Source organism: Erithacus rubecula (genome assembly GCF_903797595.1).
Source record: "Erithacus rubecula genome assembly, chromosome: 8".
NCBI classification, from domain to species: domain Eukaryota; kingdom Metazoa; phylum Chordata; class Aves; order Passeriformes; family Muscicapidae; genus Erithacus; species Erithacus rubecula.
In genome coordinates this window covers 35,719,114-35,731,706 of record NC_136659.1, presented here as the reverse complement: position 1 = coordinate 35,731,706, position 12,593 = coordinate 35,719,114, and the positions used below count along the sequence as shown (strand labels likewise).

Below are 12,593 nucleotides of genomic sequence, written 5' to 3'. Positions count from 1 at the left end.
ATCTCTCCCACCTTTGGGACATCCCTCCCGGGGCCAGGACACCCCTCCCAGCTCTGGGATACCCCTCCCAACTCTGGGATTCCTCTCCCAGCTCTGGGACACCTCTCCTGGGGGTGGGATACCCCTCCCAGCTCTGGGACATCTCTCCTGGGGGTGGAACACCTCTCAGAGGGCTAGGACACCTGTCCCAGCTCTGGGACATCTCTCCCACCTTTGGGACACTTCTGGGGCCAGGACACTTCTCCTGGCTCTGGGATTCCTCTTCCAGCTCTGGAACACCTCTCCCAGCTTTGGGACACCTCTCCCAGGGCTAGTCCAGCTCTGAGACACCTCTCCCACCTCTGGGACACCTCTCCCAGCTCTGGGACACCTCTCCCAGGGCTAGTACACCTGTCCAGCTCTGGGACAACACTCCCAGCTCTGGGACACCTCTCCCAGCTTTGGGACACCTCTCCAGCTCTGAGACACCACTCCCAGCTTTGGGACACCACTCCCAGCTCTGGGACACCTCCTCAGGGCCCAGGACTCCTCTCCTGGCCCTCCTACCCCCCCTCAGCCACAACAGAAATAACTGCAGAGCAAAACACACCTGGAATTTTCACATCCTGGCTTTCTCCCAATGCCAGACACTCCCAAATGTTGTCTGGGATTTCAGACAGTTCATCACTACATTGTCCAAAATTTCACTACTAAAAACTAATAACACATTACCTGATACATTCTCCCGCAGAGAGAATTTTTCTGGGTTGTTCTAAAATGTTTGAATCTCTTTTTACCATTTAAGCTTTGTATTTGAAACCAATTTATCCGGGGAGGGAAAAGCAACCACCCCCTCTCCTCCTGCTTGCTGAGCTCTCATGAATGTGTTCTGTTCTGGGGGCAAAAGTTGTGATTTCATGTAAATTAGTGATGAATAAAGCTGAGGTTTCTGCAGTCAGGATGGATTCTGTGATGCTGGCAAAGGGAATTCATCCCACAAACTACTGAGGAAGGAAGGACACAGATCTGGGGTTATTTCACACTTGAACATCATTTTTTGTTTTATCTACTGCAGCACCTGGTAGCTGCCACTCCACAGGAAAGGAGGGAATAAAAATCCCTGGATAGTGTGTGTCACACAGATTAAATCCAGCAGGGCTTGGAGCATCAGACTGAGGAACTCAGAGCTCAGAGGGAATTCCCAGCAGAGGCAGCCTGGGAGGGAAATGTCCTTCCCCAAGGCAGGATCCAGGAGTGCCAGCACTGGGAGCTGGGATTCCAACCCTTTCCATGTGTCAGGAACATCCTTACCTGTCCAGGGCAAAGCTGAACTCTCCTAAGGAGGCAGATCTGGAACCACAATAACTTTTCAGAAAACCCCCAGAGCTCCTCCTGTAGCTCCAGGCTGTTTGTCCTCTCCCTTTTCTCCACCAGCCACAAACAGGACAAAAAGTGCTCAGGGTTTTGAGGACCTGCACTGGTGACATTCCAAGGTCCCTCCCAGCCCTGGGAATCCAAACTCGAGGGGAAGCTGAAGAGAAAAACCCAGAAACCACCAAACCACGAGGCCACAACCAAGTCTGGGAACTATTTGCTCTTTTATTTGCCCATGTAAAAGTTCTAAGACCACCTGCAGCAGTTCCTTCCAATAAACATCCATCTGGACAGCTACAGTCCAATATATACAGATCAGAATTCCAGAGGGAAAAACCTGGGAATTCTGGCTGAAGATCTCCAAGCAGCAGCAATGCAGTCCATGCAATTAAAACTCCATAAATTATTACCCAACATCTGCTGTGAGTCTGTACACAATATACAAAGAGCTCTTGTCCAATTCACTTATTTCCCCATGGAATAAAAAATTCTTCCCACAAGGAGAACTGCTGCCAGCAAAGGCCATGGGGCAAATCCTGGGGGGGGCTTTGCAGAGTCTCTCTCCTGTTTTTCCTCAGCACTCCTCATCTTGAGTTGTACAAAAATACATGGAAAAATAGATCCAGTACAAATCCCAGGCTCCTGCTGGAGGGAATGAAGCTCAGCTCACCTCACACATGCTGCCAGAGCTCAGCAGCTCCAAAGGAAGCAGCTGGAGTAGGAGGGGGGCAGAGCTGGCAGCTGCAGCTCTCACCCCACAGCGAGAGTTTGCAGCAGTTAAGAACACTTTGGATTTGAAAAAAAAAAATAATTTAATTACTCTCTTGGTTTGGTTTTTCACACAGTCTTTGCTATTGCACAGCTTTGTCAGGTTTTGTTTCACTGCCTGAAAGGAAGATGCATAGCAATCTCATAGAAACACCTGTGCCAGGGAGGAAACGGTCCCACAAATTAGGGGGGGACAAAACCAACAAAAAAAAAAAAAAAAAAAAAAACAAGCAAAAAAAAAAAAAAAAAAACCAAACCAAAAAGATAGTCAATTTATAGAGGTGTTAAAAAATATCCTATAGCACAAAATGCAGATTTAAGGAGTAACTGAGCAGTAAGGGAAACAAGTGGGGGAAGTGTTGTACCAAATCCTCAGGAGTGCAGCTACTCGGGGCCCTGGTGGGGAGGGGAGCTCCAACGAGCCTGCAGGTTCCTCAGGATGCAGGAGGTCATCCCTGCCAGCTGCTCCTGCATCTCAAAGAGCTGCCTGCCAGAGTAGCCATGCAGATCTGCTGAGCTCAGCTGGGCAGCCAGAGCCTGGATCTGCCCCAGGAGATCCACAGGGGGCTGCTCGCTGCTCCTGGGGGCTTCCACCAGATCTGCAAGGAGGGAAAGCAGAGAATGCAGCAAAACCCAAACAATTCCAGCTGCTTTTGTACAAAATCACATGGTGTTTGTATCACAGGAAACGTGCCCAGCAAAAGCACTCCACCCTCAGGGTGGATTTTCACTTCCTTAGGGTGAATTTTGCAGGGTTTGATTAGGATTGTGAGAATAAAACTAAACCCAAAATAAAACCAAAAGGATGAGGTGCTCCCACCAGTTGAGAGCAAAGACAAGACAGCAGAACCCTCCAAATCCAAAGCAAAAAGCCACCAGCAGGTACCTGCTGCAAGTTTTTCCTCTTCTCCACAAAGAGGTTTCTCCTCCACATCATTCCCAGGCTTTTCAGCATCTTCAAGCACTGAGCTTTCCTCCACTGCTCGAGATTTTACCTGGGTGTTTTTTGGGGACAGAAAACATCTTTAGATTGAACAAAAATACATTACATTACACAGTGAGATATATTTTAGCCTTACAGTAAATCCAATCACTTTTATCACTTTTCCTATTAATAATTATAATTTAACCAAGTCATCTATATCTTGAATTCGTGGTAGTGAGGCAGGCAGGGATTAGGTTTTGAATGTTTTTAATGAAGGAAACACCACATAATTCCCCCTGCAATTAATGAGATAGTTGATGATTGGCTTGCTGGGTGCTGCAATTCCCCTTTACCTGTTGCTCATGGTATCCTTTCAGAGCTCTTTTGACATTGGAGACTTTGGGGGAGCGGATGGGCAGAGTTTTGATTTCCAGAGCTGTCAGAGTGCTCAGGTCTCCCACAGTCTTGATGTTCTTGGCTCGGATGAGCTGCCCCAGGCCCCTGGCACTGCAGCAAGGGAGGAAAAATGGGTTATTGGAACAGAATCAGGGAAGATCCTGAGCTGGAAGGGCCCCACAGGATCATCAATCCAACCCCTGGCCTTGCATAAACTCCCCATCCCTTGGGAGCTTTTCAGTCATCAAAAATGTACTTGAAGAATTCCAAAAGAGCCAAGTCTCTTCCTCACCCAACTAACCCCAATCCTTTTTTAAGGAATTCTGGCTAAATTCTGGTAAGAGCTCAGTTTCTACCTGAAATGTCACTTTCAGAAGCAGAAGCCACTCACCAGATGTTGGATGTGATCTGAGGTAAAATGACATCCACAGGGGCCTTGCAGCCAGCCAAGGCAGGATACACAAACTCTGAAAGGCACGGCAGAGACTCCTTGGCCATTTCTGTGATCTGGGAGAACACAGGGAGAAGTATTAAATTAAATATCACACACTGAATACAGCAAAAAATAAATAGAGAAACATGAAGCAAAGCACTTCTTACTAAACACTTCTTTGAGCTCTTAAATTTAAGGGTACGAGATCCTGGGGACAGAAATCCTTTGGTTGGAGTGGTAATGTGCTGGATAGAAAAAGAGGAAAAAAACATCTCAGGGTGGTAGGAATTCAGTTAATGGTAGGAATTCAGTTAATGGTAGGAATTCAGTTAATGGTGAGATTTTAGCCCCTGAAACCTCAGAGTTCACTTAAGTTCAGAGTAACAGAATCAGTCATGCTCAAGCAGTTTTGTTTCTTAAAATTTTGATCCTCAACTCTTACAACTGTGTGTAAGTTAACTACAACCATGCACCAAAGAAATAATAAATACACCAATACTCGGGGCACACAGAATATTGTAACAGGATTTACCCTGACCTGCATGTTAGAGAGGATTTTAAGACTTCTGGAAGAGGGTGAGGAATGGGATCTGATGACAGGACTCCTCCTGTCGATGTCGTCTGCCAGGCCCTCCTGAAAAATGGGATTTGCAAAAGAGACTCGACGGATCTGAGGAGGAGAGAAGGAGGGTTTAGAGTGGGAACTCAAGCCAGCACAGCTTGGGCCTGAAGAGACAAAAAAATTCAGTTTGGAATCACTGAAGTTCTTGAACAGCACTGGGGATGTTTCAGCCAAGGACAGGCTGTGAGGATTCCCAAAGGAATCTCTGAATAACCCTGAGGATGCTGCTCAGGTTTTTGCAGTGATCCAAAACCCCTCACAATGCAAATCTATCAGTGCTGGCACATCCCAAGCCCAAACCTCACCTTTTCTGCAATGCAAACCATATTCAACATATTCACAAATTCACCATATTGAATGACTTCAGTCCCTCATCCCAGCAGTGCTGAGCAGCACAATTCCCATGGGATACCTTGTTGGCAGGTGACAGGGAATCATCCTCCTGGCTCCTTTTGACCCCTCTCTTCAGGATGCTGGTGGAGGGGGAGGCTGAGGGGGACCAGGTGCAGCGGGCCTGGAGGCTGGTGGGGCTTTCAGCCACCTGCACTTGGGGATCCCCTTCCACCTTCAGAGGGGAATCCACACTGGTGGTTGCCAAGGCCACGTTTTCAGGCACTTTTACTTCAGCTTCCATCAATTCATCCTTCATCTCTTGATCTGGAACAACACAAGTTTCTCCAGCAGAGCTCTCAGCTTCTCCTTTCTCCTCCTGATTTCCTTCTGGCTCCTTCATCTCTTTTTCCTCAGGTTTGCTGTCAACACTCAGCTCCTCAGGCACCTCTTCCATTTGTCCATTTTCATTTATTTCTTCCTTTTCTGCAGCTGCTGGTTCTTCCCCTTGATCCCCTGAGTCCTGGCAGCTCTCCTTGGGCTCTCCAGGAACACTCTCAGGCAGAACCTGTTCTGTTTGCTCCTTCTGCTCAGCAGGTTCCTTTATTTCCTCTGTGGACTCGGTGGTTTCAGCAGCTGAACCCTCTGGATTCTCTGGATTCTCCTCCTCCATCACCACACTGCTCCCCTCAATGTTTTCCACAGCCACTCCCTGGCTTTCCAAGCTGAAGCTGTTGGGTTCCTTGGGAGTGCTCATCCCACAGGGAGCCAAGGCCAAGCTCTCCTCCAGATCTGAGTGACCAGAACCATTCCCAGGTGTCTGGACTGGGCTGCTCTCAGGCTCCTCCAGCTCAGGAGCTTTCTCCTTCTTTGACTCAGTGACCTTTGTTTCAGTCACCTGCAGCTTTGGTTTTTTGAAGCAGCAATCACAGCTCTTGATTTTCTTCACCCTTTTGCTTCTCTTGCTCTGACACTCATGGCTTTGCAAAGAGGAGGGCTCAGCAGCTGAAGCTGCTGGTGCAGAGTCCTCTGGGCTGCTCTGCTTCTCCTCCTGTTTGCTCTCCTCTGCTGCTCTCCCATCCTGCTCAGGCACACAGGGGCTGCCCACTGACTCCATGGATGCATCACCCTTGTTCTGCTCCATGCTGGTGTCCTGCAGAGCACCTGAATTCTCAGAGCTGCCAGACCCCACAGCTTCTCCAGCAGCTGCAGGGATTTCCTGGCTTTCCAGGCCAGCTGGCTCAGCTGGCACTGCAGCACCTGTGCTGACCTCAGGGTCACCTTTATTTACCTCCACTGGACTCTTAGCTTCATTTCCCTGGGGAGATCCCTCAAGGCTCTGGCTCCCTGCCTGTCCCTCTTTCAATTTTCCTTCAAGAGAACTGCTTCTACTCCTCACTTTTATGCTTTTCCTCTTCTTTGTGCTCTCCTCCTTGCTCTCAGAGCTGTCAGCCTCAGAGTTTTCTATGCTGGACAGCAAACCTTGGGAGGATCTCCTGGTGTGGTAGCGAGGGCGCTCCACCTTCTGCCCTGCAGTGCTGAGGCTGCCCTGAGCCTCCCCCTCGGGCCTGGGGGAATCCTCTGCCCTCCTGCCCCCCCTGCTCCCCTCCTCCTCCAGGCCCCTGCAGGCAGCAGAGTCCTTGCAGCTCCAGTCCTCTGCCACTCTCTCAGCTTGGCTTCTCTCTTTTGTGCTTTCTGTTGTTTTCCCAGCAATTCCTTTCTGCTTTTGGGATGCATCTCCTTTCCCCTGGGCCAGCTTCTTCTGGCCAGCTTTCTCCTCCTCTCTCCTCCTGTCTCTCTTTGGGAGCCCATCCTCCCTCTCCTGGCTGCCCGAGCTCTCCAGGGCGTCGCAGCGTCTCCGGGAGGAGCGTCTCAGCTGTTTCTGCTGAGGGGACACTGCTGGCACCTGGCTCTCATCCCCTGGGGCCTGCTCAGAGCAGCTGCTGCTCTCTGGGGGGGTGTTTTCCTTCGAGTCCATGTCCAGCTCCTGCACCTTTTCCACTCTTGGGGCTGCATCCTCCGTTTTCTGGATGTCTGGCTCTGCAGGGGGCAGAGGCTGGGCCTGGCTCAGCAGGATGTTCTCCACATCCTCCCCAGCAGAGCCCAGCTCAGCAGTGCCCTCCAGGCTGGGAGAGGCCAGGGACTCCTCTGAGCTGCCCTGGAGCTTGGCTCTGTGGCCCTGCAGCTCCATCCTGCTCTGCCGCCGCGTCACCCTGCGCGTCGCTACGGTTTTATTTTCCTCTCCAGATTTCTCTGCTTTGGCACTGGCATTGCTGCCACTGCTGCTTTCCTGGGGGGCTGCCTCAGGAGCACTCCCAGGCAGCTCCCCCACAGAGCTCAGAGGGGCTGGGCTGAAGGCTCTGCCCTCTGCAGCCCCGAATTTCTCCAGGGTGATGAAGGACTGGCGCCGGCTGACGGGCTGGGGGGTGCCAGAGATGATGTCACTGGAGGTTGAGCTGCTGGTGACATTTGAGGTGTCCTCCTTCTCTGCTGAGGCCTCCTGGGAAGCTGCTTCCACAGAACTCGTCTCCAACCCCTCTCCAATGGATGATTCCTCTGGGATCATCTCAGCTGTCTCATTTTTGGCCTCCCCCTCGCTGCTGCAGGCTGGGCTCTCCTCTGAGTGACATCCTTCACTCCCTGCCTCTTCCTCCTGTCCCAAAAATATCAACAGCAAAATATTTGTCCCAGGACTCAAATGGAACAGTTGTACTTGTCTTATGAACACTCTAGAACAGTCAACTACAGTTCTGGTGCAATAGAAAACACACCCACTATGTTTTTCTGATCAGTCTCCCTCCAAATTATTTATTATCTATTGGTAGTTAGAAATGACACCTTGTTTTGTTTTGTTTTTTTTTTTAAAAGCCATTTAATTCCAAACCAAAGAACTCCAAAAATGTTTGAAGTTTTGCTGTGTTTTACCTGGTCTGATTAGCACTACAGTTGGCATAGTTCAGGAATTCCTCCCCAAAAGGAATTTAGGGTTTACAATCTTTATCCCAATAAAATATTGTGGCAGCACAGGCACATGAGTGATGAGAAACTGCTCACATAAAACCTCCTATTTTAAATTTAAATACCCAATGACTGGGCCTGTCAGGAATAGAGGATATAAAGCAGAACACAGCACTGCAGTAGTGTTAATTTTTCTCTCACTTGGTGCTGAGAAAGGAAAACAAACCCCAAAACCTCCCATGTTATGACAGAAACTCTATTTTAATAATCACCATCAGACAATGGGAATTACCTGAGGTTGGTTTGCAGGCTCTTCCTTGGCATTTTCCACTACAGGTGGTACTTCCCTAAAAGAGAATTATTGAAATCAGTGCTGATGCCAAAGGAGACACCTTTAATGAGCACAACTGGGCACTTTCACTTACAAAGAATCCTCCTGGCTCTGGGTGTACTGGGAAAATGAGCTGGTGTCCTGGGAGGCATCCAAGGTGTTGTACATGGCAGGAATATCAGCTCTGGAACAACACCAGGAATGGAGTCAGACTCTTCTCTGCAATTTATTGTCTCCTTATTTCAAGGCCATTTTTACTTTACAACTTTGTTTTTGGGATCCCACTCTGCAAAGAATCCACCCCAACCCAGAGGAGTTCCTGCCACACAAACCCTGCTCACTCTGCTGCTGCTGCCTAAGCACTCCAGTGTTATTTTCCCACATTAAAAAGAGGATCATTCCAAAGATTCCTCTGCAATTAAGAGGAGTCTCTGATATCCTAATTCCTGACATACTGCTGACTCAGGAAATCCTTTCCTTAGACTGTTTTACCCAATCCTTTCATTTCCATGATTTATGAAAAAAGACATTTTTTATTTCACATTGCAAGTGAGTCACAAAGTAAAAATCCAAGCTCCAAATTCCCAAACTCCAAACAGACCAGAGAGATTTAATTTAATCAGAAGAGGAAATGCAATTGCAAGAATAATTTGGCTGCTTTTAAACAACAAAGCAAAGAACTCTCTTAGTTTTAAACTTAATAACTTGGATGAAAGAACAAGACTCAATCACCTGTGGTGGTGTGAGAAACAGGAATTAAAGTTAAGTCAAGCTTAAGGAATGACATTTCACATTTAGTTTAAAACAATAAATAACAGACCTCTTTGACCTAAGCACTTCTTTCTGATGTTCTGTCAATATTCTTGGTTTTGGTTCTGGAGGAATAAACACAAAATCAACAGATTTCTCCTCTTCCAGAAGTGTCTCACTTGTTGTCTTAGGAGATGAAAATTCTAGTTTTAACTGCAAAAAGATAAAAAACCCAAATCCTGGGTTAGGAACAAGAGAGGAACTGAAAATCAGGAATTCCTGAGGGACACAATTCCTTCCCTGGCCAAGCCCCAAACCCACCAAACCCCAAATCTGTCACAGCCTCCAGCCAGAGTGAGGACTGAGGGGTTTTTACCACCCTCACACCCAGAGAATTTTAACAGGAATTTTAAATCAGACTGTGCTGGGCAGCCTAAGTTGGAAAGGAAAATATTTCAGCATCACCAAACTCCTGATTTTGTCCTGCAGATCCTGGATGTGATTGTGGGAACACTTTACCTTGGCAGGTGTTGCCTGCACGTTGCTGGACTTGTCTTTGCCATCATTTTTTGGTTCATTTGTCTGTGCCAATATTGAATCTCGTTTCTGTCCCACCTTCACCTCCATTCCACTGATCTTTGCATCCAGCTGGGAATTTTCCATCTGTTCAGACAAAACCAAATTGAATGCACTGGGGGAAGAAACACCAAGCTCACAAACCCACCCTGTGGTAATTTCTAGGATAAAATCATTCCACAGTCACAAATTTCCTTTAAATTACAGGGAGGACAACTTAAAATTAATAATTTCAAATAAATTCCTAGAAGCCAAAATTTACAGTGCAGGAAGTGTAAGAACCAGCTGAGTGTTTAGTCAGTGTTAAACCATTCTAAACATGAAACTACTGCAGGTCAATCAGATTAAAAATCCCAACTGATTTTCACTCCCTGCTGAACAATTCCCAAGAAATCTCAATAAAATATTTACCACATCAGAAAAGGGGCCACTGCACTCCTCAGACATCTCAATGCTTTCAAAACCAGGCAGCAGCAGAGGGATTTTCTTTTTGGCTTGGCTTAACACAGACCTGCTCAACAACAACAACAACAACAACAAAAATTCAAATATTTGGAGGAAGAAAGGTGCAGAAAAATAATCCAAAAAAAAAATCCCCCAGCTTGCACATGGAATCAAAATGGTCCAACACAACTTGGGAGCCTTTTGTGTGAAGATAAAAGTGTTTCTTACTTGAGTTCCTCGGGGTAGGTGAGTGAGGAGGCTTTGGCAAAGGTGCAGTTCCAGAGCTGGGCACTCTGCTGCCGTAGCTGCTTGTTCCTGTGCTGGAAGGCCAGGCACAGCACAGGGCTGAGCTGCTGCAGCAGCTCAGAGTCACAGGAGCCAGGGCAGTGACACTGCAGGCACTGCAGCACCTCTGCCAGCAGCTTCTCCAGCTCAGGAGAACAAAAAACAGTTTTTTAGTATCAAGATTTTCAATGAAAATCTGCAATATTTCAGCGATACGTTGATTTTGAGGTTTATTGTTACAGCCCGAAATGTCACAAAGTCCAAGAGCTGAGTGCTCTTCCCTTCAAGGATAAAATATTGAAAAATTAAATCTCTACCCTCATCCCATTTTTAATTTATTTTTTAAATAGAGAGGACCTTCTTTTTTAATACAGAAGAAATTTTTATAATACAGAATTTTTTTTTTTTTTTTTTTTAATACAGAAGAAAAACTCTGTTGTTCCACATTGCCCCCAGTGATTTCTGTAGCAAATTTACCTTGGTGTTCAGGCTGCTGTAGATTTTGGGCACCTCAGGGAGCCTGCCAAAACAAATTTAATTAATTTTTTTATTTTGCTGGTTCATTTATTCCCAAGCATAACAGTTGAACAGATCATAAATTCCAGCATTGCACTTGTTTGAGTGTGGCATCCTTTTTTTGGAATGGAAGCATTTTGTGAAATGAGCCTCTGTTGGGGAATAAATAATTTCTTGATGCAGTTTCTCAAATTATCTTTTAAATTTCATGGATACTGATATGCTGAGTTGAGGAGAAATTAATAAAAAAAAAAAAAAGTGGTAATTAATACAAACTTATATTAAAGCTTTTCTTATTAATTGCACTCTTAATGCTCTCCTCAAACATATTTCCCACAAATATTTGCATTAAAAAGGTGAAATATTTGCATTAAAAAGGTAAAGTACCACTAAGCAATCCCATAAACAATTCCATAAAAATATATTCCATGTAAATAAATATATTCCACCTAAATATATTCTACAGAAATAAAAGCATAAATATAAAAATCATTTATACATATATAAAATATATATAAAATACATATATAAATATACAAATACAAAATTCTTAGGTACAATTAGCCAGAAATATGTGAGGAAATTCCTTGGGTTTTTTTTTTTTTTTTTTTTCATAAAAACTCAGCTTGGGTTTTTTTTTTCCAAAAAACTCAGCCTGGAGTTTTTACATAAAAACTCACTTGGTCTTTTTCATAAAAACTGACTTGTTTTTTTGTTTTTTTTTGGTTTTTTTTCCCCAGAAAACTGATATGGGTTTTTGTTTTGTTTTTTTTCAGAAAACTCACTTGGTCTCTTTCATAAAAACTCATTTGTGTTCTTTTCAAAAAACTCACTTGGGTTCTTTAGAAAAACTCTACTTTTTCCCATAAAACACTGCCAAGGACTTGGAAAAAATGGTAAAATTTGAAATTTGGAGCTTTTTTCAAGTCCTGCAAACCCTGAGCTCCATCTCACACAACTCATGAATCCTGATGAGTTTTTCCATAAACCACACTTGTTTTTTTTTTAGAATACTCACTTGTTTTTTTCATAAAAAACTGCCAAGGGCTGAGAAATTTGAAATTTGGAGCTTTTTTCCAAGTCCTGCAAACCCTGAGCTCCATCTCACACAACTCATGAATCCTGATGAGTTTTTCCATAAACCACACTTGTTTTTTTTTTTAGAATACTCACTTGTTTTTTTCATAAAAAACTGCCAAGGGCTGAGAAATTTGAAATTTGGAGCTTCCATAAAACACTGCCAAGGGCTTGTAAAAAATGGCAAAATTTGAAATTTGGAGCTTTTTCCAAGTTCTGCAAACCCTGAGCTCCATCTCACACAACTCAGGAATTCTCCTACCTCAAATTCCCATTCAACCTCCATAAAACACACTTGGTTTTTTTTGCAATACTCACTTGTTTTTTTTCATAAAACACTGCAAAGGGCTGAGAAATTTGAAATTTGGAGCTTCCATAAAACACTACCAAGAGCTGAGAAATTTGAAATTTGGAGCTTTTTTCCAGTCCTGCAAACCCTGAGCTCCATCTCACACAACTCATGAATCCTGATGAGTTTTTCCATAAAACACACTTGTTTTTTTTTTGCAATACTCACTTGTTTTTTTCATAAAACACAGCCAAGGGCTTGTTAAAAAAAGCCAGAGTGGTGCCCAGGAGTGAAGGCAGAGAGATGTGGCTGATGATGGAGTGCAGGGCAGCCAGCAGGGAGGGGCCCAGGGCAATCAGGGATTCTGAGAGCCCCTCCCTGGAGCTCAACTCATGGAAGGAATTGAGCAGCAGCAGCAGCAGCTTCAACAGAGAGCTCAGTTTGCCAAGGGGCTCCTTCTTCTTCTTAGCCCAGTCTGTGGGGGTCTGGGGAGCTGAAAGAATTCAGTTAAAAATTGGATTAGTTTTGTCTTAATTAACA

The 12,593-nt window shown here is 45.4% G+C and overlaps 1 protein-coding gene across 5 annotated transcripts in view; it reads right to left on the bottom strand.

Annotated features, from left to right (window-relative positions):
* Nucleotides 1-769: 769 nt before the first annotated feature.
* RIF1 (replication timing regulatory factor 1) overlaps nucleotides 770-12,593 on the bottom strand; it is a 28,127-nt gene continuing 16,303 nt past the window's right edge. For 2 of the 5 annotated variants that reach the window (XM_079310853.1, XM_079310857.1), the window contains 15 exons: nucleotides 12,282-12,546; nucleotides 10,649-10,691; nucleotides 10,115-10,317; nucleotides 9,854-9,953; nucleotides 9,386-9,529; nucleotides 8,937-9,079; nucleotides 8,211-8,300; nucleotides 8,078-8,132; nucleotides 4,910-7,480; nucleotides 4,414-4,545; nucleotides 4,043-4,120; nucleotides 3,834-3,949; nucleotides 3,400-3,553; nucleotides 3,008-3,116; nucleotides 770-2,720 (listed from right to left, as the gene is read on the bottom strand). In XM_079310853.1, coding sequence (XP_079166979.1) covers nucleotides 2,506-2,720; nucleotides 3,008-3,116; nucleotides 3,400-3,553; nucleotides 3,834-3,949; nucleotides 4,043-4,120; nucleotides 4,414-4,545; nucleotides 4,910-7,480; nucleotides 8,078-8,132; nucleotides 8,211-8,300; nucleotides 8,937-9,079; nucleotides 9,386-9,529; nucleotides 9,854-9,953; nucleotides 10,115-10,317; nucleotides 10,649-10,691; nucleotides 12,282-12,546 — 4,418 coding nt within the window. In that variant the 3' untranslated portion in view covers nucleotides 770-2,505. The remainder of the gene's footprint in view (nucleotides 2,721-3,007; nucleotides 3,117-3,399; nucleotides 3,554-3,833; nucleotides 3,950-4,042; nucleotides 4,121-4,413; nucleotides 4,546-4,909; nucleotides 7,481-8,077; nucleotides 8,133-8,210; nucleotides 8,301-8,936; nucleotides 9,080-9,385; nucleotides 9,530-9,853; nucleotides 9,954-10,114; nucleotides 10,318-10,648; nucleotides 10,692-12,281; nucleotides 12,547-12,593) is intronic. The other 3 variants (XM_079310854.1, XM_079310855.1, XM_079310856.1) reach the window with 3 other exon arrangements.